At 42.1% G+C, this 24,031-nt stretch overlaps 1 protein-coding gene across 2 annotated transcripts in view; it reads right to left on the bottom strand.

Annotated features, from left to right (window-relative positions):
* The window catches only part of LOC117899756 (protein doublesex), a 41,138-nt gene that overhangs the window by 7,773 nt on the left and 9,334 nt on the right, over positions 1-24,031 (bottom strand). The window contains exons 3-4 of one of the 2 annotated variants that reach the window (XM_034810008.1): positions 3,658-3,795; positions 3,316-3,536 (exon numbers count right to left, since the gene is read on the bottom strand). In XM_034810008.1, coding sequence (XP_034665899.1) covers positions 3,445-3,536; positions 3,658-3,795 — 230 coding nt within the window. In that variant the 3' untranslated portion in view covers positions 3,316-3,444. Of the gene's footprint in view, positions 1-3,315; positions 3,537-3,657; positions 3,796-24,031 lie in introns of those variants that run through there. The other variant, XM_034810007.1, reaches the window with a different exon arrangement.

Genomic DNA, 24,031 nt, shown 5'->3' with positions numbered 1-24,031 from the left:
CCAGAGCTGCCTTCTACCTCTAAAGTAGCTCTTAAAGGAACTTGTTAATAAATAGCTATCTCGCTTGGGTCAGCCCATAAACTGAGTCCTGGTGTTGGGTTAATTAGCAGAATGGATTTTCAAGTATTCCAAGCAGAGTGGGAAGCGGTTCTAAAGCCAAACTCAGGTGAGAGATTGCTTACAGATGGAGAAAAATGTACCAAAGGCTATGCATTTCGGTAGGTGCTAAATTTAATTAAAGATTGACTGGAAAAAGACTACAAAATGGATAGAGAAATGCAAAAAGAGTTTCTGTTACAATAAAGAATACGCTGCCAATATCTTAAAGGAGTTTTCAATCACGTATCAGGTGCAATGCAAATAAAGAATATTTCAAAATGCTTTCTTTGCCATGACCCAGTTGACAGCTCAGCCAACTGCTTAGATGAATGACCAAGCCAACCGTTAGCCACGTGTATAAAGTTCTTTGCCATAAAATTAGCTCACTTGGCCTGCTCTCACCCTCTCCAGAGTTTCATAATCTGAGCGCTTGCAGGCCACAAAACCACGACAATAGTTTTTCAGCTGACTTGGCCGAGGAGGCAGCCATTGTGCCATTACCCGAGAGAGGAGCAGCGGGCTGGACCAATGTTATGAAAAACTGAACGGATGTCCAGGCTGATTATGTGAGGGGCATTTATGACAAACTGGCTGGTTATTATTTAACATCCTGCCTGTCTCTCTATATGTATGTATGTATAGATCATATATCAGATGTCTGGCACAAGTGGCAGCTTGTGTTGGTATCATCGAAGCCGTGTAAGTCGGCGAGCAGTAAAAATAACAGTAGCCCTCCAGGAAGGAGGTGGAGCATGGAGAATGGAGAATGGAGATGTGGATGTAGAGTAGAAGTTGACGCTGCACAAATATTTAACGACCCGCCCACAATATGAAGTCGTAAAGTTGGCAATTTTTGCTTCCTGCTGCCGCTGGGTCTGCACTTCCCTATAGTTTTTAATAAGCATTGGTAAATGTTTGGGATGAAAGTGGAAAGAATTTGTACGAGAGCCAGGACTAGACTGGACTGAGAGCATCCACACTCACACACACATGATGATACGATGATGATGATGAGGCTGGCTCCCAGCTCGTTATGGCGCCCCATACAAAATGGTTTACTTGCGAGTCTATTTTTTATGGGAATACAAAGAGAGGCGTCGCTCAAAATATGACAAAACGCGCGGATATGGAAATGTCTCATAAAATAGTTATGTGGGCTTTGGACTGAATGCCCTCCGGGTGTACGCATTGAGTCATTTGCTTGGCAGAAACGGACTAGAAAGGCTTTCGGGAATGGCCCTAATATATTTTAAATTTATATTAAAAATCGCAGATATTTTCGAACCTTGAATTTGTTATTATATTTTCAAATTGCATTGCAAATCGCAGCCAGCAAAATTGCAATAAAACTTTCGATTCTTTGCCATCGAATCAGCTCACATGTTGAACGATCCCCTCCTGCCCGCTCCCTGCCCCTCTCCCGTACAATTCAACCATAAACACTTTTAAGCTTTATGGTGCCCACATTTACACGTCGCCATTGCCTACCCGTGGCAACCCAGGGAGCCCGTTCTTCATGCCCCAGTCTCAGTCCGTCTCAGTCCCGTCATCCTACAATTCCTAAAATACCATCGTGACGTGTTTAGTGCCGAGAAACGATGTTGAGCTGTTACGGCCGGAGGATTGCAGCTACCTGGCAGTAGAGTGGAGCGTAGAGTGGAACTGGAGCTGGTGCTGGAGCAGCTTCCCCATGCCGGAAAGCAAGCAAGGCAGCAGGCAGAAACTGAGGAGAACAGAAACCGAAGCTGGGTTCTTGGCAAGCCTCTGAGCGACGGTGTTGGCAATGTCGTAAATTTTTCGCATGCATTTTTCGGTTTAATGATGCATTTACGATCCCAGCAGCAGTGGCGACTCAGGCAAACTCCCAGCTCCCGTACTGCCCCAATCCACAGCGACACCGCTCCACTGCCACAACTGGCTCCACTGCCAATCCCGGACTGAAAGCAGAAAACTTCATCTGCTTCTGGGACGTCGCACGGTAATGGTTTCAGTGAAATGGCAACAACTTGAAAAGCAATCGTTACCATTTTTAATGTCATCAACAAAACAAACAGCAGCTGATACTGTTCTGCCCCCCCCCTTGAGGCAATTCCATTTTCTGGGGATTCGGGCTTCGTTTCCATTTGTTAATGGCCTCAAGGAGGTGGGAAAATCCTCTTGGTCTCTCGGGAATAAAGGTGAGCCTAACCGATTTCGCTGATTAGTGAAAATAGTTTATTTTTGACATTTTCAGGTTTATCCTTTTTATAATATTTCGCTGGACTAAATCCTACTTAAGTCGATAACAGTATTTATACAATGAGAATTATTATTATTATTTAATATTACAAGTAGAGTTGTTTCGCAGTACATCGAAAGAGTCAACCTATTAACTCGTACAAATATACTTTATTTTATTTGATTTGTGCACCATCTCACAACAGTGTTTTCGTAGCAGATCACCAGCCGGAAATTAGTTTTCCATCTTCGGACAAAAACTATCATATAGTAGGTAGTATGTACTCGTACATAGCGAACAGTTTTGAGATTAGCGGGTAGGCCCCTATGGATGAGTATGTTTTTATGTTTAATGTATCTTCCTTCATGGCACCTACTGATCTGAAGCGAACATAAGTTGTTGATCAAACTCATGAATACTTCATTTAAGTACTAAGGTGACAAAGGAACAACTTAGGTGACTCGTGTGCAGAGCTTTGAAGAAAGTTAACCCAAATACTAGTCTATGAAAATACAAATAAGAAATAAGGAAATACTTAAACCAAATTTTGAACTAAATTCATGCAACCGATGTGCGGATTTGTGTTGATTGTTGATTGTTGAAAGAGTGTTGTCGATTGTTGATTTGCGGCATTTTCGAAATTATTTAAAATCTTGAATGAAACGTTTAATTGTTGGCTTCTTTCGTTGGCGGCATAGTTTTGAGTCTTGAGTGTTGAATAGCATCCAATTGGGGAGTGTTGATTGTAGAGAAGAAAATGTTGATTGTTGAGTGTTGAATGTTGATTGATTGACAGGCAGACATCGTCCTCAGAGGGTCCTCAGGGGGTATATTGATTGCAGAAGAAATGGCGTGGGTCACAGCTCACACATCGATATATTTGGTTTGTTGATTGAAGATAATCCAGTGGCGCTTTAGCTTACCGATAAATTCGATATATTTACAGAGGTTTTGGCTTCTTAAAACATTAACTTTACTTTACTTTGATTTGATTTTACTCAAGTCGAACCCGCGCGCGCTCTTTCGCTTAAGCATTAGGCTAAGATTTTGTGATGCTGAACAATAAATATCGGGGCAAAGATAAAATCGCCATATTCGTTATTTGAGTTAAGTTAATGGACAAATTATCATCCACATTGCCGCGTTGTGTTGCGTAGCTCACCCCCGTCATAGATATTTAAATTATGCTGACGGGAGTACTCATTCACAACGTACTGGCCTGGTTTGGATCAGAGCGGAAGATATTTGGCATTGATTATATGGTACGTAGCACATCAAGTGGAGGGTAATGTTTCACATATAGGGTTGGGTGAGCTTGTTGTAGATCTCTCTTTACTTACCCTCTTCGATTCGACGCGAAGCCTCTTCGATATTTGCGTCAGCGTCCTTCAATATCACATACATGAGCGGCATCAGCTCCCACGGATATCGGAATTTCTCTAATAGCTTTTGGCAATAATCTAGGAAAACATCTTGGCCTGCAATGTAAACAATGAATAATATGAGACACAAGTTAGTTTTCTTCATAATTTCATTGATCGCACACCGATCTGGTATCAGTCAGAGGCATTCATTCATCAATCCACATAGCATAAACATTGACATAAATAAACAGAACTCTATCCCCAGTTATCTCCATACGTTTTCTGCTCTTCAATTTCGCTTGACACACATTTTGTCCAGCAGCGACAGACCCCTCCTGCCTCCTGCAATCCCTGCCAGACGGCGGAGCAATGCGAAACGTAAACATGGCGGCGAATACGTAGGCACAAATTGCAACCCAATACTGGAGGGAGAATGCAGAAACTGAATCGAAGGCCCACACCGCAGGTCGTTAAAATAATTAAGAGACAAAAAACCAGGCTCAACCAGCATTAGGAGTTGTGGCTGCTGAGAAACATTTTTAAGAAAGAAAATTAATGAAATAAATTTGTAAGAAAAACTCTTTTTTGTCTAATCAAACTTTACAGATTGTAAATAATTCTTTGATCTGTGATTTCGTATAAATATGCGATTGATTTGGCATTAATTTTAATATAGTATAACTATCCGAATGCTCTCTTGAAAACAAACACATTATTTCAAATGCATTTTGTGTGAACATTGCATCTACATTGCACTTGTTTCCCCAATGCAATGGCTACCTGTGCGACCATTCTTCTTCATTTCGTTGTGGCACTATTCGTGTGGCCTCCGGTGCTGTCGTTTCTCGTTTAAGTTGCCTTGCCCTCTCTTTCTCTCTCTCGCTCACTCTCGCTCTCTCTCTTTGAGCTTATGCCATTATGCTGTTCGTATCGCCTGCCATTTTTTTTTCGTTCTTCTTGTTTTTACCTACACAAGAACAACAACAGCAACAGCAACAACAACAATAGCCTCGGCATCGGCATCGTCATCGTTGTCGGTAGTTTCGTTGTAGGCGGAGCTTCATATCCATTGGCCCGTTTTATTATGTCTCTCGCTTCTTTCCTCCTGCAGTGCTGTTGTTGTTGCTTGCTTGCGCTGCTGTTGCTTCTCTTGCTGCTGCTGTTGCTGCTGCTGCTGCTGCTGCTGCCGTTGTTGCATGCAACTGTGCTGAGTAGTTGGCGCTTTGTTGCAGGGAATTTGTGGCGCAAGATTTGCATTGGTGAACTCAGCTAGTGGCCTGCAAGAGTATGTGTCTTTGCGTGCTGCCGCGAGTGTGTGGTTCGTGAGCTGTGTTGAAGCATGTCTTTGGAGAAGCGGAGCTCCACTTCCTGTTGTTTGCCTCTTGCTGCAATTGCAGTGCCGTGCCGTTTAGCTTACATGATTTCTGGTGTGGCACAGTGCACACGCTCACACACACACACACAGAGAGAGTCAGCAGAGGAGAGGCGAGGCGAGGCATGCATTTGATCACATGCATTGCACGCACATTTGTTGTGCTGTTTTGCAGCACTTTAATTTAGTAATTAAGCCATTAGTGCTGCGCTGACCATTGTTTTAGGGGGGAGGGGCGCTTGCTGTGGCTGTACTTTATGCTTTCAAATTATTTTATTAGCCGCAAATAAATCTAATAAATTGATTTATTACTGCCGCCAGCCACAGCATGACCATAGCCATAACAGCCAAACAATTAGATTAGCCCCGCAACTCGTTTTGCTTTTGCATTTTAATCACTTCATACATGTACTCCAGCGGATTAGACTAAGTTCGCTACGATGGTGTTTATTCCCTAAGCATAAATTAAATGAATTAAACATTATGAACATAACGATTAATAAGGTTACTTCGCCTTAACAGCCTTCAATGTTGTTCAGGGATAAACTTTCATCTAATTGAGATGATTAACAAAACCTTTGACAAAATATAAAGGATTTATGTCCCTTTGCGTTCGCCTACAAGATGTGAAATATTTGTAATTTGATTGTCGTGAAACAAATGCAATATTCATCCCGATTGCAGGACATTTTAATCACTTTCCCCCGCCACTGAACGAGTATACAGATTATGCATTTATGTATTATGTAAGCCGTTCGGAAGATGTTGGTAACGCCCACTTTAAACGAATATTTTGTCTACTTCCCCGGCTGCAACGAGCTGCAAGCTGTTGTTGTTGCAACGCCACACCCATACAGAAATGCAGAGATGCATGTATACTTATGTATCTTACGTATGTATAGGCATGTACCAGTACATTATGTGTATGTACAGTTAGCCAGTAAACGATGCCATTAACGCGCATAAACTGACTCTGCGCAGGGTCGAGTGGCAGGAGTGCATCCACATACATACAAACGCAGAGAAATATATGTATATAAGTACATATGTACACACAGTATGTACTATGCGTGTATATGCAGTTTTGCACTGGTGTTGGTGCTGTTATTACTTTTATTACTGTCCAAACTGCAGGCTAACCTTCCACTCGGCTCGGCTCTCAGCTCCTGCTCTCTCTCTCACAATATCCGACACCGCCACCGACACCGACACCGAATCCGACTCCGTCTCCGGTCTCCGAGTGTATTCCCCGAGTGTCCTCGTTCCGGGCTCTCTTCGCTCGTCCCCATCCTGCTCCCCGTCGAGTCGTTTAAGTCGTTAGCCAAGTTTTCTTTGCTCGTTCTTCTGCGCCTTTTTATGAGTTTGTTGCTGCAGCACGAAGTGGGTTTTGGCGCTGCACCGCCTCATTCTCCTTGCCCAGCCCTGCCTCCTTCGGCGTCTGCTGCAGCTGCTCTCGCAACGCTTCTGCAGGAGGAGAGGTTTATGTACAGCTTTTTTGTACCAATTGGCAGGCATTACATGGCCAAGGAAAACCATTTGCCAAACGACGACAACCGCCTCGGCACCGACTTCGTTTCGCTGGCTGCAACTACTCTGCGGCAGCTTCCATCTTTCATCGATAACCACCATAGTTTTAGTTATACATGACGAACATATTTACATACATATACATATATAAATATGTATTTACTGCATACATACATACATTCAAATTAAAAGTGTCTTTGAAGCACGATTTATGTCTTGGTTCCAATAATAAACACTTACAAATGGCAAGATTATGCTTTTATGACTTCTTTATCTAATTTATACTTTTCTGTGACTGGTTGTTGATCAAATCTGTTTGTACTTTGTGGTCGCATGTCACAGTAAACATGATTCAGATCTGGTTTTGTAGACAAATGTGAACGTCTGCATAATCGTTGAGTATCTGTCAACGCTCAATTTCACACAATTAATTTATGTATCTTATCCGGGTACATTGTATTCAAAATGACAGTCGCTTCGACCATAATTCACGATCTTAATTCTGATCAAATATAATAGCCAAATATTGAGCTTAACACCTTTTCAGCTTTAAAGGTACTTATTTAGCCTCGTCTATTTATCTTCAAAACCAAAAAAATAGGTTTAGCTTTCCATACAATGTACAATAATATGATACAGAATACCGACCACATTGTTAATACAAATGTATGCCCGTGGTAGAAGGATCTGTTCATCCAGTTCTGAGAGAATGTAAATAAAAACGCGTTTGATGGCACATTAAAAAATGTCCCTTGATTTCAACAAAAGTTCCAAAAGTGACATAATTTTATTCATAAGGTAGACTAGTTTTTCGGTACAGCTAAGTAGACTGGATCAATCAATTCTTTCTGGAATAATTGCTGAAAGTCTTTCATCGCAATATTCAATAAGAAAGGATGGCTGGCTACGTCGGTTGAATATCAAAGTATATGTTTTTAAAGTTTCTAAAGGTATCTTTCGGGAAATAATATTATTATATGCATATGTATATTGAGAATCTTTATTGCTCTATCTATAACCAGAGCAAGTTGAAATATTATCCAGATAAAATGCATTCATTTCACAGCTGCTAATAAACCCAAAGAGTCTGTGTCTCTCCGAGCAGAACACTTTGACATCGTGCTGTAAAATTAACTTGAGCAATAAAAAAGGATAGAGCCGGAGAGGGAGATGCTTTCGAAATATTTTGATAAAATTACGTTGAGCTCTGCAGCTGGATAAGTTCTTGCTACCGAAAAAGATGAGGAACTGAAAACTGAGGAACGACTGTGCTGTGCCGTAAATATCTTGAAATATCTCCAGATCTGCCCTGCCCAGCCCCGTCCTGCTCAGCCCGTCTGCACCGTTGCGACGGCAGCCGAGAGAGCACGGATAGAGCGGAGAGCAGCCTGAGTAGAGTCGGCAAAAGTCGTAAAACGTAACAACAATAAAAAATAATAAATCGACATATCCACAAAATGGCAACTCAAAACGTTCAGTATGCACAGAAAGGAGTAAGTAGCAGGCAAATGCCACAAAAAGGGAGACGAATTGATGAAATCCTCGCTTCTTGCATCTCTCATCGCGCATGGGGCAATGTGGCAAATGAAGCAAGCATTGGAATGCTGTGTGGATGTGCCCGGACGTGGACTGGGACCGGGAAGGAGACCGAAACCGAGACTGATGTGTCGGCCAGAAGACGGGAATGGTAAGAGCATAATGCAAATGCAAGCTGAGCAGACAATACTCGAATAAATTCTTTGGCTGTGGGAAATGGAAATGGAAATAGAAAGGAGCAGAAACAATGTTTTAATGAGCCACAGCAGCAGTCGCCGCTGCTCCGCTGAGTCCAGAAGTTGGCTTAGTAGTTGGCTGATGTACGAAATGCATGAATGCGGAACAATGCGGAATATTCATACATACATACATATGTAGATACATATACATATGTACATATTACATGCACTTTCAATCATAATCATGTCGGTAATTTCTGTTGTCCCATGCTGAAAACCCATGATTGATGATGATTTATGATGACTCAAGACATTAATTGTAGAAACCCTAACGAATAATTTTAGACTAATCCTAGAGACGAGTTCCTCAACGCACTGCCAAGCAAAGTAGACTAGACAAAGTGGGACAAGCATTTTCCCAATGAAAGTGCGTAGGGAAAAAGAAGACGTACATCAAAGCTCTCAACAATACGATAATAGATGTCTCATATAGTGCTTTAGAAGATACAGACCTATGCACACTCGTATGATAAATGTACATACATTAATAATATTAGGGTAATTACATTCCAAATACAAAATCTAGAACTGGAATCATAAAAAGCTTCAATTGTTTAGTAAAATGTTATTTTATGAGCATTTAAATCGAACAGTTTTGATCTTTGCTTATTAGATCATCATTGCAATGACACTGCAAACACAGACACAGCGCTACTAAGCCCCCCGCAAATACATTGACCTGTGTATCTAGATGCTAGAAACACATTAACAAACAGTTAATTGTGTATGGTTAGATTGCATTCAAACAAAAAAAACGGTAGGAAGGCTTTTTGTTGTGACACGTGTGCCAGATGTATCACATAGAGCTGGCACAGAGCTTCTATACATATTTGCATTGAGGTAGCGCTATGGAAGTCTAAGTACGATCCTTCAAAGTATAATGGGAGGAAGGGCTTCGATTTTAAGTCCTACTGGAAGAGAGCTAGAGGTGGATAAAATGAGGAAGCAATATATGTATGTAGTCTACTCCTATCGTTGCTGTTTTCACTTCCTTATGGAGGGAGCTTTCGATAATGATAATGTTTCCAGCTCTTTTGCGCATTTCTTATTAAATGCTCACACGGAATAAAATGCTCAGCTGGGAAACAATCTGCCCGCAGCTCCGGGCTGGAGCTCCTTGCTTTATAACAACGAGTATTGAAGCAGTAAAACTGGAATGTAACCATCCTTGGATTGCGTTCGCCTTTTCATTTGTTATTCATTGCCTCACCTTCAATTGAGTTAAATTTCCAAACACTAAACCTCTCAGCCAATATCCGTTGGCTCACCTTTTTCCCGAAGAGCTTTCCTTTCATCGCCGCAGCTCATTGACGGGGGTTTAGCGGAGAGCTCTTTGTGCATTCGTCAACACAACTGCAGTAAAGGCTAATAAAAGTGCATGTAGCATGGAGCCTTTTTACGAGACATGGGAAAAGAGATGGCAACGGGGAATGTGGGGGGGAGAGGACCTGGATAAGGATGTCGCCTGTCCTTGCCAGAAGGCGGAAGTTGGGCTTTGACAACGGATCTGAGTCGCTTTTGCTTTTGCTTTTCCTTTTGCCGTTGGCCAAGTTAAGCTTGTTAAGCTTGGCACGAAAGCAGTTTTAATCTCAAAATTAAAACGTTTGCAATTTTCAGGAGACTTTACGAGTTATATAAAGAAAAGGCGAAAGCTTCTCTCTCTCTCTCTCGCTAGTCTTTCTCGTCGTTTTCGTAATCGTTGTCGTTGTCGTTAGCCCCCGCTCCCTCTTTCGTGCATCTCTCGGGTCTTGTCCCATTTGAACATCCTTCTTCTTTGGCGTCGTAATTCACTCCAAGTTATGTAATATTTTAGTCATCCTCGTGTCATCCCACTCTGCCCCGCCCCATATCTAAGGGGTATCTCCTTCTCGCCCCTGCATTTTGCATGCATTTATATAGTTTTTATTTTTATTATCGAAAATAACAAGCTTTTTCTGTAGATTTATTTTTATGATCGCCGCGCATTCGCTGTCGCAAATTTTTTACTGTTTGAACTTAACATTTGACTTCAACTTGTTCCCGGTAATAAAGTTTCCTGTCCCCAGATACCAAGCCCCCCAGCCCCAGTTCAGTGCTGTTTCTTTTTGTTTTTGCTGGATACAAATTAGCAAAGATTAGACAAGTTCTTTGCCAATTCAACTTGTGTTAGGGTAGACATTTTGCCAGACCTCGAATGGAAGTTTTTCTATTCTAGAATTCTATAATTTCTGCCTGCATTATCGACAAAAGTTTGTCCCCCGTCAGGCCTCGGGCCACTCGAGCTTATCATCAAATGTTTGTTACGTATCAATTTTCGCTACATTGACAAGGCTTTATTTGCCTATTAATATTGACTGCAGCAATACTTAGCACACGTGCAGCTGGGGCAATTGTTTAAATAAAATGTGTATGTGTACTTTGTACTACGTTTTGGGTTATACAATTATAGCTCGAGAATGAATAGAAGATTCTGCAGTTGTTAAGTGTGTGGAATCATCCATAATTAGTTCCGATGTTCCGATGTTCATGTTCTGCCTAAGGCCTAGGGGAATTCCCAGTGCAATTTTTGCTGTTCTCAGCTTTGTGTTCCTTCGATTCGTCCAACTAACAGTTAATTGTCTGTGGTTCGGCTCGTGCTATCGTTCATGTGAAAAAGTTGTCACAAATGCTCTCATAGCGATGACTCTTTTGCACTGACACTGACTTTTCTCTTACAGTTGAAATTTATTTGTAAACAATGGTTTCTCTTTTGCGAGCGCTTTTCATGTTCATCATAGAAATATATGCTACATTTAATTGGCAATTTTCGTTTATTTTCTCAACATTCAATTGGCAAGAACTTGCCATGCTCGCACACTGACACACTGACAGAGATTCTTGTGTGTGTTTGTGTGATCATTTTGAGTCTTTACTTTCCTCCTCAGCTTTCTTGCTAGGAGATACATTGTATGGCAGCTACATCCAAGTATTTAAATAAAAATGTAATTGCCAACAAAAAGATTTCGGGAAATAGTGCAGCTCTACGGCAATCAGGTCTTCGTCCAAATGTCCGTGTTCATGCGTCGCCGTTCTCGTCGCCTTTTGCTAATTTTATGACATTTTAATGAAGGCACACCATCATCTACCACAGAGTGCCAGTGCCAGCTCTCTAGCAAATAGGCACTCGAGACAACACAAGGCAGACGCCACACGAGGCAAGTCTCTGCTATGATTTCTGGCATGTAAGGACTCGAATAAGCATCAGACAAAATAGTACAACATTTTCATTTTAAATCATTCTAAATACTAATTAGATGCACGTACCAGCCAAGTACACACTGACACACAGAATTGTCTGTGTTAATTATCTGGCTACTGGCAATGTTGGGGAACTCCTAATGATCTGTAAAAGATGGCAAGCATTTTCTTGCTTATTAATGTGAAGCTATGAAGCATTAATGAGATCTTTAGCTTAACATATTAATTATCAAACTTAATGAAGCTACATTTCATGCAGATATATGTACATATGTATGTATGTGCATGAGCACAAATATAAATAAAGACAAATCCTTAAGGAACTATCTCCTTGACGAAGAATTTCCCACACAATTTACTTTGCAGGTCGTTGATGTAAGACCACCCACAACAGCAGCACTGACAGCAAACAAACAGCAACACTCGCTAATAGAGCCGTCAAGCAAACACTTTGCCATAGAGAAGCGCTGACAAGGCATACCACAGAGAAAGCAGACAAAAAGCAAAGCAAAAACTAAGCGCCAAAGCAGAAGCAGCAGAAATAGTCAGCGAGGGGGAGAAACGGTTCGCCGCAACTGTCCGTCAACTGTTGCTGACGCGTACATGCCAGCACCCCCACCCCCAGTCCCAGAGGATGCAGAGAGCAGCCCCAGCCCCGACCCAGAGAGCGCACACACCAAGAGCGGAGCGGCGGCCACAAGTGACCACGGTCCGTCGCCGCGTTGGAACAGGAACAGTGGATGTGGGGGCGATGCGGGGCGGGACTACGTCAACTGTCTAGGGATTACACGTGGCGGGCATGCCAAGTTCAAGACGGTGTCGATATTTGAGACCAGCCACACAGCTGCCAGATCAGACGTTGTCGCTAAAATATCAAAGGCAGGAAACTGTCATGCAAACTCATTTTACCGTAATTAACTGAATTCCAAAATGGGACAAGACAGAGCACAATACTTGTAACGATGCATTGCCTAAATAAATAGAAGTTCGGCTCACTTAGAAGGTGACAATGTCCACTGTAACTTATTCACCACGTTCTCTCGGCTCACAGAGCGCTAGAAAGAGATAGAGATTACCCTGTGGTGAAGACGTCACTGTAGGAATTCCGGCTGTTAGCTGACTCAGCAGATTCTACATTCTAATTTGATTAAAGATGGGAAAAGCAAACCTCCTACCTAGTAGTACCCCCTGGTAGTTTAAATATATTCTATATGCATAGGTAAAAATAACTGTTATTATCGGAGCACCATAAACATTTGAATTTTATTAGCGCTCGCCTACGCCGCGCCGTCACCAACCTTATTTCTTCCGGCATTTCGGATTTCCCATAAATATTACTTGATATTTCCTGCAAGCACAGACATACTTACTCGCACTCAAATGCAAAATTGCATGCCTATTTTCAAATGTATATTTAGTGCGCTTTTTTGTGGCAGATTATTTGTGCACAAATTGTAATAATATCATATTGGCGCAAATTGGCGGCGTTTCAAGTGGCGGTGCCGCTAAGAAATAGTTTCAAATGTACATCAGGGACAATTAGCAGGTAAGCAGCAGCGAACTTCTGTCCAAATGATGCGTCAATCAGACTGGCATGCCCCATGCACAATCAGACATTAATTATAATGCAAATTAGACAAAACTATGGGGGCTATTTATACGTATGTCAAATGTGCACGCACTCGGTTCCCCTGCCGTTGTAAATTTCCAACTGCTTACACGCCGAACGCCTCAGCGGCTATTGTGTAATTGTGCCAAGAAAATGACGCCGACAATCAGATTTGGCAGATTTATCAGATTACATATCAGGGAAGTGCTCGTTAACATATGTACATATGTAAGTATGTATACATTTAGTGACGTCTAAAGATTTTAGACAGACTTGTCAATCATTGAAGACTCAAAGAGGGGAGCGCTTCCACTTGTAATTTGTCTGTATATGCTTTAGCTTCAGCTTTGATAGATCGGAACCAACAAGAACAGTTATCTACACTCTTTCATATACACATGTTCCAAAAGTTTCTTATTAATTATGAATATACCTATGCAAAAGTTACAGTTTATTTTACATAATTCTGCGCGCTGAGGATTTTAGCGGAAATTCATGCTCTGAATGCTTCAGTTGCTGTTTGCTCGGCTTACATTTGTCATCGAACAGCAGCATCATCATCATCATCATCATCATGGCAACGAAGAGACTTCAAACCTGACGACGAGTGACGACTGACAAATGCCACGGACTGCCATCCCTTGCTGCATAATTTTGGCAACATTTTCTGGGTATTTTTAGGCAACGAGGAGGTTCGAAATTAAATGAAATGTGCAGCGAAATTGAGCAGCGCAACTGTGTTCAGGTGGGGCAGAGATAGAGAGCGCTGGCAATCAGCAGCAGAAACACAATTCCAACACTTTCGCTTTCAAATGCACATGTCATGTTCCCACTCAGCGTGCTTATCATTATTATCAGCGCTTGTGCGCGCAGTTTGCCCTTTTCCCGGCCCTGATGATGATCGCGATAAGCTCCGAGGCTTAGTGCCTTATCGGGGAATCGGCCAAGGTTTTGCAGTGCACTCCGTGAACGTGATGGGTGATTTTGCACTGGCACTGGCTCTGCCACTGGCACTCGCTGTTCCCTAGAGCTTAATTGAATTTGGCAAATGTTCGTGTTGTGTTAGGTCCCGGAACACGAACCCAAACCCAAACCCAAACCCAAAAACCTGAACTCGAACCCCCCATTAAGCGCTATTGCCAATTGGCTCCGGCTTAAGCACTTGGATAGGATGTGAGAGAGATTTTCTTTTGGCCACTGTGCTGGCCACTAATTTCATACATCATTGGCGGACGGACACGGGCACGGCTGACGGGTGACTGGTGTAGGGAGTGGGACCTGGGCTTGTTCTTGTTCTTGGAGAAGAAGTCAATGTTTTGTCTCCGGGCTTAGCTGCCTGCTAAGTAATTCTTCTTATTGACAGACGCCAGGCGAGTCGAACGAACGAATGCTTGCTAGACTGTGCCATCGTAAAATTTTCCTTTGCGCTTTTTACGAGCGAAGCCCGAAAAACGTTCCCGTTCCCGTCCATACACGTGGCAGTGGATGTGGATGTGGACATGGACGTCGACTTGGATGTGGATGTGAATGTCGACGTTGATGATGACGGTTGTACCAGTTGTACATACAACTACGCCAAGCATATTTATTTGGGTTCGCCCGCAAGGTTTTTGGCGCTCGTAAAATTAAGAATGAAAAGCACCAAAAACCAAAATTTTCACAAAGAGCGTCGTAGATTTCCTGCTTTTCCACTGTGTGTGTGTGAGTGTTTTTCCCCCTTGCGTGGCTTTTACTGCCGCTCGTTACATTCGCGTTAATTGCTGCGACTCTGATATAAATCAGCTGATGTGACGCCCGTGTCCTTTAAAGTCGAGCTACAGCATACAGCGAAGGACACCCCCTACCACTGAAGAGTGCCTGGAAATTGATTTGCGGCCAACCCTTCACGCGAATAAAAATTCAGTTTCAAAATGTATGTAAGTGGTAGATTGATAGATATTTCCTCTTTGATGTACAAAGGGATTAAACACTTTTGGAATTTTGTGATGAAATATTACAAGTACGTAATTATGTTAATATAAAATGTTCAAACAACTCTTGGACTGAGCCGCAAATAAAAGCTATTTCGTTTTTCATATGCCTCTTCTGTTAATCATTGGTTGAGTACGATTATCTTTAGAACACTTTTCGTAGTGGCCGATTGAAAAGGTGACTCATTAACGCAGGGTCCACAGCGTATGTGCATGGAAAAACACCTGAAACAACATTTGCCACTGATTCAAAAAGGAATTTAAGTTTTTATGTCCATTTTCGTTTGAAAATGAGTGCAAAAAACGAGTTTCTTCACACCAAAGGTAATTCAAATAATAATTGTTGATACTCTATACGAGCCCCAAATATGATGTTATTATTTTTATTATACACCTCTTGCCATTAAATATTTCATTTTAGATCAAATTAAAAGCGCGAAACTATATTGATTATTTATTATAAATATTTTCGAGCTAAAAGTCAAAAGTCTAAAATACTCGTAGAATTCGTTTTGTCAATTATACATAAATTGTAATTATCTTTGCCGTATGTTTTAACAATTTTATACGTAAATTATTTAGCGTGCGACTCAAAATATAAAATTCCCATTTGAGCAGGCAGCAGGCGCCAAGATAAACCAATCTGAATTTGCATGCAAATTTTAACGTTAGATAAAACTGTATACCCATGAACATATGTATGTACATATGTATATACTATTGTATATAAGAATGTGTAAAGTTCTTGCGCAATTGAAGCGGCAAAAAAACTCGTAAAGTTAATGAATCAATTAAAGCCAAAAACACCGATCGATCCCCCACGGTTCACTTAGCTGTGTTGCCCACTAACCAGATTGCACTTTTCGCTGCATGGATATTAAAATAAAAATGCAATTTATTGAGCCTCCATTGAGTGATAGGCAACATGTTATTTGAATTAAAAAACCTGACTAATTGTCAAACAGTTGTGGCCACCAAAGGCTGATGGAATCGAGGCATTACCACTGCCACTTGCTGTGTACATACATACATACTACTCACATACATTCTCTTAATAGTTTTTACCAGCCAGTGGCATATACAAATTAAGTCGCGAATTGAACAAAGTGCGAAATTTGCATGTAAACAATTAAAAATAATAAACTTAATGCATTGTGGTTCGATATTAAATGTTGGGCAAGTGGTTGGCGATGGCCGTAAATCAGGCTGCAGAGATAGGGAGCAGAAGGGAATGGCTGCGGGCAGGACGTCATAAATTCATGCCAACCTCAAGACAATTAACGATATAATTATATCAGCTGAAGCGTGAGTGGATAATTTTGTTGCACCTACCACCGAAATATCTGCTCTCACGATGCCCCGAGGCCTTCATTAAATAGGAGAGGTCATAAATTATACCGGTGATTGCATTTGCACCCTTCCCATACGGCAAATGTGTAGACGAATCGCTCGAAGAAATACCTCTAAGACCTCTACTCGCATGATTCAATCCGAATTATACATCGCACCATGCTGCGTATACGTATTGTTCTCGGCCAAGCATAAATTAATGAGCCAATTGCAGTTTCATTGCGCACTGCACTTCTGTTGCCAAGGGAGGTCCGAGTCGCCAGCAATCGCAAAGAGAGAGCAAAACTAGTCGCAATGGCCACAGCAAAAGAGAGGGGGAGAGAGTGGGACGCGCGAGAGAGCGCTGGGAGAGCGAACGTTATTCTCAGAGTGCATGCATTTGTTTGCGATTACGACAACAAATTGCTTACACGTGCCGATTGTCATAGGCAGGGCAGGGTTGGGGATGCCGCCGGTTCCGCGGCTGTGCTTGGGGTGGGGGTAGTGGCTGTCGTAGTGTGTGCCGTGCCTGAGTGGGAGCGATAGAGAACAAGTGAATGCACTGACAGCTGTTCCACCTCTCTCCCTGTGTGTTAGTGTCTGAATGCCATAAGCAAATGCAATTGACTTTGCTTTCAGTTTATACTCAAACAAACATTCGCGTGCAGGGTACAGGGCTGCTCGCATATGGTGCACACAGACAATGCAAATGATTCTTTGAATGTGAAATGTATTTCATTTATAGGAGGATAGAGGACAAAAGATATACAAAATAATTCCTCTGCCAGCTTCATATTTTCTTACAATATTTTATCAGATATAATACCTGGAATAACAAGATGTGCTACAAATTAAAAGGGATAAACCCGAACAACTAAACAAATCCCTAACGTGGAAAATCCAATTCTCGATCCCCATGACACTCCAAGGAAAAAACACTTGAATACACATATTTATTTTTATTCCTACTCAGCCGTTCTTTGCCATGTTCTACCGTACACTGGGAATGTTACGATGGGGTGAGCCGCAAAGTGACTTGAAATTTAGTTGAAGACTCGTGCAACACTCGTCCCTTGTGTCAGACAATTTTTGCTTTATTTTACAGACACACGATAAAGATGGTGAAGGAATTTCGCATCGTCGCATTTGGTCCATTTTAGCGCCTGTGCCTGTCGAATGAGAGTAATAGATTTTCAAACGCTCAAACGTGTCTGCAGTGCGTCTGATAGCCAGCTACAGACCCTGGCAATGCCAACCCACTGAACCCCACAGAACTGTCTGTCCACTACGTGCCTTATTGTCTTATAATTTGTGTTGTATTGACCAGTTCGGGAACGTGAGCTGCAGGAGTGGGAAGTTCGGCAAGACAAATTGACACTGTGATAAAAAGGCCAAGCACAAACAAAAGAGCAATGATCATCCACTTGTGGGTGACTTTACACACTTCCCGTGTGTGTGACTGTTGCCGCTGTCTGGGCAATTATTGGGCACTTAAATTTGGCACTGTTCTTGGCAAGGAGCTTAAATTCCCAAATAGCCGGGGGGGCTACATACAAATTAGATCTGCAATTTGTTCATACGATTCATACATTTATCTGTTGTACAAAAATGTACTTCATTTATTTATACACATCTAGAAATTGTAGACAATTCTGACATTTTGTTGTGAGCCTGCCTGGCCTGGGGCCATCAAATACACGAACGCGCTCGTAATTCTTGTGCCACTTTCCGAGTGCCGGGAATAATGCAATTACAAAATAAATCGCGTAGTCTTTATAGGTGTCTGGCAGTACTTAAGGGTGGAATTTTATGGAGAAAGGATTGCAGCACAGACTGTCAACACGCATTATGAGTGGGCAAACGGAACGCCAAATTCGTGCGAATTAGAACAATTAAATGGAAAATATTAAGCAAAACAACACCTGTCTACGATTTATAAATTAACTCTGAGGTTTTGTGTTTTGTATGCTTAAGATAGGAATTAGCATAGAGATGAGTGAAGGCTTTTCTGGGGGTGATGCTACTGCAGCTGCGGCTACCGATTGTGCATAGAAATCTACATAAATGTGTGCAAAGTTCTGTAAAAAGATAATTTAAATGTTGACTTATTGTGTATATACAAAGAGATTACAAATAATAAAAGTAAGAAAAAGTGGGTTAGTGTCTGAATAAGTTCTAGCCCGGCTATTTGTTCAAAAGGTATGCGGGAACAGGTTAAACATTTGTTTTAAATAAACATTTGTATAGCCACTAGAAGATACATTTGTGCACATGTCTATGGCTTACAAAACTGATGGAATATTGGATTAATACGCGAAGAATAGAATAAACAAAACTGACCAATTTCATAACATTTTCATTTGCATTTTCCCTCTGCCCCCAGCCGTTGGCTGTCCAGCGTCAAATGTATAAAGTATTTTCACTTTCCCTCACTTGGATAGATTTGTGTAACGAGGGGCAGAAAATTCCCCACGTGCCCACCCTTGGCCATGTGTGTTTGTGTTTGTGTTTGTTTATATGCAAATGCGATAGCACAGACAGACACATGTGGATACAGATACGAGTACATATATTTACACACTTGGATATGAATAAGCAATGCAGCGGAAACTAATTCAAGTTCAAGGTGAATATTGGCGACCGCTTGCTCATCGCGTTTGCTGTTGCTGCTGCTGCTGCTGCTGATGATGATGATGATGATAATAATGATGATTGGGTGTCATTCTGTGGCTGTCAATTTTCGCTCTTTTACGCACATTATGCAATATGTTTTCACACTCCCGACCGTGTCTCTGTGTGTCGATATGCACGAGCCTTCCATTGGCAAGGGGTTCAATAGCCAGTCGAAGGCTGAATATGCCTACGCCGGATGGCATTTGTCTATTTGTACTTCAAACGGAGGCATTGAGTATGTCAGATTAGGAATCTTATGCAGCTTACAGTCATGGCATTTGAAGCTAACTTGTAGTTAATCAAGCGGACTTCAACTATGACTAATGATGCTCGTTGGATTACTTTTCAAACGCACTCCAGTAAAAATTACTTGTTTGATTTCTATGATTACATTCGAAAAACTGATTCATGGATCGATCGCTGGGTCAAGTAGAGTTTTCCCAAGCAATTTAAAACATTTAAACAAAGAATAAAAGAGTTCATTGGAATAACAAACCACTTTTCATTTGTCAGTCTTTGCCAGAGAGACGAGAAACTCAATGAAAGAATGTCAGTTGTGGGTTTCGCTTGAGGTCGGATACGAATCTCGCACAGGTTGAACTCTGCCTATGCATTGGGAGATAAGGCATAAAAACTAAATGGAAGCGCTTTAAAATTTCGCCATTTCGCAGGCAATCACAAAAGCCACAAGCAGAGCTAATTAAATTATTTCGCCAAGATGTATGGCTGAGAGTCCAGTGGCGGGGCACTGATCGGATCGGATCGGATCGGGACTCGCTGACAGAGCGCAGAGTGCAGAGTGCAGAGGGAGATGGCCGACCGATGGCAGCTTCGTGTTCATCTTCATCTTCATGGACCTCCATCTCCATTTACATTTCCATCTGTTTGCTGCGCATTTCACGAAATTACGCGCTGTTAAAATCAACTTAAAAAGACTCCACGTAGTTTTATGCATTCTCCTCTCCTTTGGCCAGCCAACAAAAAACAAAGTTGTAAATTATAATTTTTTATGTTTGAAATCTCAAACCAATAATGTGCGGCTGGGCCCCGAAGTGTATGCGAAAGGGAAGCCAATTGCAAAGATTGCGAGGGTAAAAGAAGGGTAAGGGAAGGGAAGCCATCCACTTCTGCAATGATCTACGATGCAGCCATACAAGTCAAATCTGTAGCTGTGCAAGACATTCGATTCTCTTTGCGAAAATAGAAAATCAGCAAAACTAAATCACTAATAGAAGATATTGGCACACATCGCTGTGACGGCGAGTGTGAGTGTGTGTCCGTTCGTCCAGCTTGGCCGTTGGTCGTAAAGAACCTAACAAAAATATTGTAGAAATTGAGCGAACAATCATAAAAACAACCACTCCAAGTCCGACCCAGCGGCGCGCAGCTCATTAAATGCGTCTGCGCAACGTAATTTGCCTTTGAGGCGCTCACGTTCCCAGCGTTAAGCTCCCTCCATGGAAAGACGGAGACCCCAGCAAACCAGCAAACCAGCAACACACGTTGAGCCCCAACCAACACAAGTTTACGATGCAACGCGACATTTACAACTTTGATGCCCAGCAACGAGATGGGATGCAAAGAATGTTTATGTTTTAGAATTGTAAAAATGTTGAAAATAAATTAAAAGTGTGCTAAAAATTGCGAGCAGTCGCCGGTGCGAGGAGGGGCCAAGCAGAGGCTATAGATACGGCGACTTTAATGATCCTCTTTTGTGAGCATTTTGGGGCTAGATAATAGTTCCTACATATACATCCACACACACACACATACATATATTGTACGGGCATGCGTGTGGGCGATCCCAAAAACATTGCCGATCATTTGGCTTTTAATGAAGGCAACAAAAACGGATTGGAAAAAGAGAGTGCCCGAGACGAAGGAATGCCAGACCGTAAACGGGAATACTTTCAACATATTTATGTTTTCATTAAATACGAGTACTTATCCGCAGCAGGTAAGTGCCGCAAAGCAAGATTTGATCACCTCACTAGCGATAGTTTCAGCAGTAAAAATCTCTTTAATTGAAAGCTAAAAGATTATACAATTAATTTGTTGTTTATATTGCTTTAAGATTACTTTCAGATTGTATTTTACTTGAAGCTTTAGCTCTGATTAAGCTGCTTTAATGACAAAATCTATATGTCCAAATCATCAATCAGATCTGACAACTCATTAGAGGTGCCACATCCATTTTCATTGCTTATCCAATAAGCAAAATTAACGCAGAAATGCGTATAATTCACTCACTTTCAATTGATACAAAAACATGTCTGTGCCCGAGTTTGGACGCTGTAATTCAGCACCGATTTATGGCACACACCTCACACAGCATTCACACCAAGCCTCACAACTATTTACAATGCTAGACATTGAGCTGCAGCCAACTGTTTGCTCGGGAAATCAGCCAGATAGGGGGACCAGCTCCGTCCTTCCTTAAAGGCACACGCAGTGCGGCCAGTGGCCGGTGGTCAGTGTTCATTAATGTAAATCAACGTGCGTGATTTCATTTTCAATGCAACAATCTGTGGCAGCCAGCAGCAGGGCGGGGGACTTTGTTTCGTTTTGTTGTTGATTTTTTTGCCGGCTCGAAATTGAAATTGCAACAAGTTTTTAATGAAGTGAATGGGGCGCACCGTGCTGCATGGATTACGCTCCGCATTGTTGATAGACAAACTTTGTGGAGAGGACGCAGAGGACTGCAAGTGACAGTCGGGCGGGTCGGTCGCGTGTTGGGGGCGGTTGCGGGCTGCCAGAAATATGCAAATGTATTTATTTTAATGGTCTGGACATGCACTAGCTCCTGGCAATTGCATATCAATCATTGAATACTGCACATTAAAGACCATATTCAGGGCGGAATGAAGTCGTTTAGATCGCTTTGGCGATCGCCTTCAGACAGGTCAGTGAGGCACTGAGCTGTACATCAATCAGCAATCAGCAATCATTTCTGTTGGCCAAGACATAAATCGATACCGGTTCGAACCGCCTTGAGTTGGGTCAGATGCTGGCAGAAGGAGTTTTTGTTGACCAAACAAAACCTTGAAGAGTTTACTATAATTATGTCATTTATATATAAATAAAACATCCCGCCTTAGCTTTTATTTTTTGTACTTGGCGCACTTAAATGAGGGTCTCCGTTTATCCAGGCCTCAGGGCGGATAGTCGCCACGTTGCCTGTCCCTTCCCTTTACATAATTAGCATGCCGGAGGCAGTTCCAGTCCAGGAGAGGCGTAGATACTCATTCCCATTCCTTCGAGTGTGACTCCTACGAGGTAGTTGCGTGATAAATGGACTCTGCTATGTGTAAAGTATCTGAGAACAATGCATATTTATGAATGGGCTTGGCCACGGTTAGTTAGCGCTTACAAGCAACTAGATGTCAGGTTATATATGGGCGGGGGCACAGCTAATCAGATCTACAATAAATACATATAAATATGTAGATATGTACACATGTACATATGATTTGTGGGGATAGTAATTCGATATAAATTTCGTACATTTGGTGTTTCCGGTGGCGAAAAGAAATCCGGAATTGCGGTATGCAAAAATGTTGCATAGAAAATCTAATTTCATAATTTGCATATTTTGATGATTTCTCCCACTATTTACAGCCAATTGGCAGTGTGCAAATTAATTGAACGAATCGCCTGCTGCTACACACGAGCCTGTCGCTGGAGTGTGGCTCGGAGCGGAGCGGAGTGGGGTTGGGTTGGGGGAGGGGAGGGGATCGGCTGCCGTTGACATTTCGCTTAAAATGCTTGCCTTATCGGAGGTGCGATGAAAATCGAGCACTTCGCAACCGGTTTCCCAGCTGACCGATGTAACTATTTCTGCCCCCTAACTGTACGCCATAGGATACAGCGAGACATGATTTGGTCCGCAGCAGGGCAGGGCGAAGACCGAGGGAGACCTCGGAGGAGCAGGCTCATTACTTCTGGAAATTATTGCCGACAGTTTTGTGGCTGCATGTTTAATTGTTGAAATTCAAAACTGAATGCAAAGCATAATTGTGGGACACGATAGAGAGATAGATGGAGAGGGGCGGATAAAAAGAGCGAGCATTGAACTTGGCTTTGATTGTTGTTATTGTTTCGCTTTGTTATTTATGCCTGTCGATGCTGCATGCTGGATCCCAGACGAAGCAGTTTGATTTTCTGTGCTCGGAGCAACATAAATCCTACGAGTAGCTATGTATATTTATAAGTAATAATCTTTATGCTATACTCATGCTCGTAATAAAGTAATTTGACTTGGAGACGTTGATTAGATCGCTTGGAATGCCTGTCAGTGTCAACGAATGTGTAATTAACTATCTTTTTCTTAGCTACGGATTCTTGAAGGGCTCTTAAAATTCCGTGCAGCTGTGCTGGCACATTTAAAGAGTTTTTAAAACATTTTAAATGAAAACTTGATAAATTGTTGCAATGTTCGCTTATAATTGGAACAGCCTTCCCGCCCTGCCTCTGTGCTGTTGATGTTTCTTCGCCAATCGATGCTCAGGTTTCCAGGCCAATCTCTGGGCTTAGTAGTATGTACATTTGTATGTAAGATGTGATAACTGCTAACACATTCAATGCAGTAAATCATTTTAGTGTTGCGGCAAAGGCGAAAGAACGGCAATCACACACTCAGGTTATAAAGTAAGTTCTTAGCACCTTGTGGCAGATGCCAGCCATAAATCTGCGACTGCATGGCTCTGCCTGTGCCTCTGCTCCAGCCCGAAAAATTCCAGTTCCGCTGCCACAGGGGAGTTGCAACTTGCGTTGCACTGGACAATGCCTGCCCCCGGCCGAACCATAAATTGCGTGTCTGTGAAAAGGTAAACAAAGCTGCGGCTGAGGCTGAGGCTAAAGCTGATGGCCACTGGAGCTG

This window comes from Drosophila subobscura, chromosome O, assembly GCF_008121235.1.
Source record: "Drosophila subobscura isolate 14011-0131.10 chromosome O, UCBerk_Dsub_1.0, whole genome shotgun sequence".
NCBI classification, from domain to species: Eukaryota; Metazoa; Arthropoda; class Insecta; order Diptera; family Drosophilidae; genus Drosophila; species Drosophila subobscura.
The sequence above is the reverse complement of the archived record's forward strand: the minus strand, read 5'-3'. Positions and strand labels throughout refer to the sequence as shown.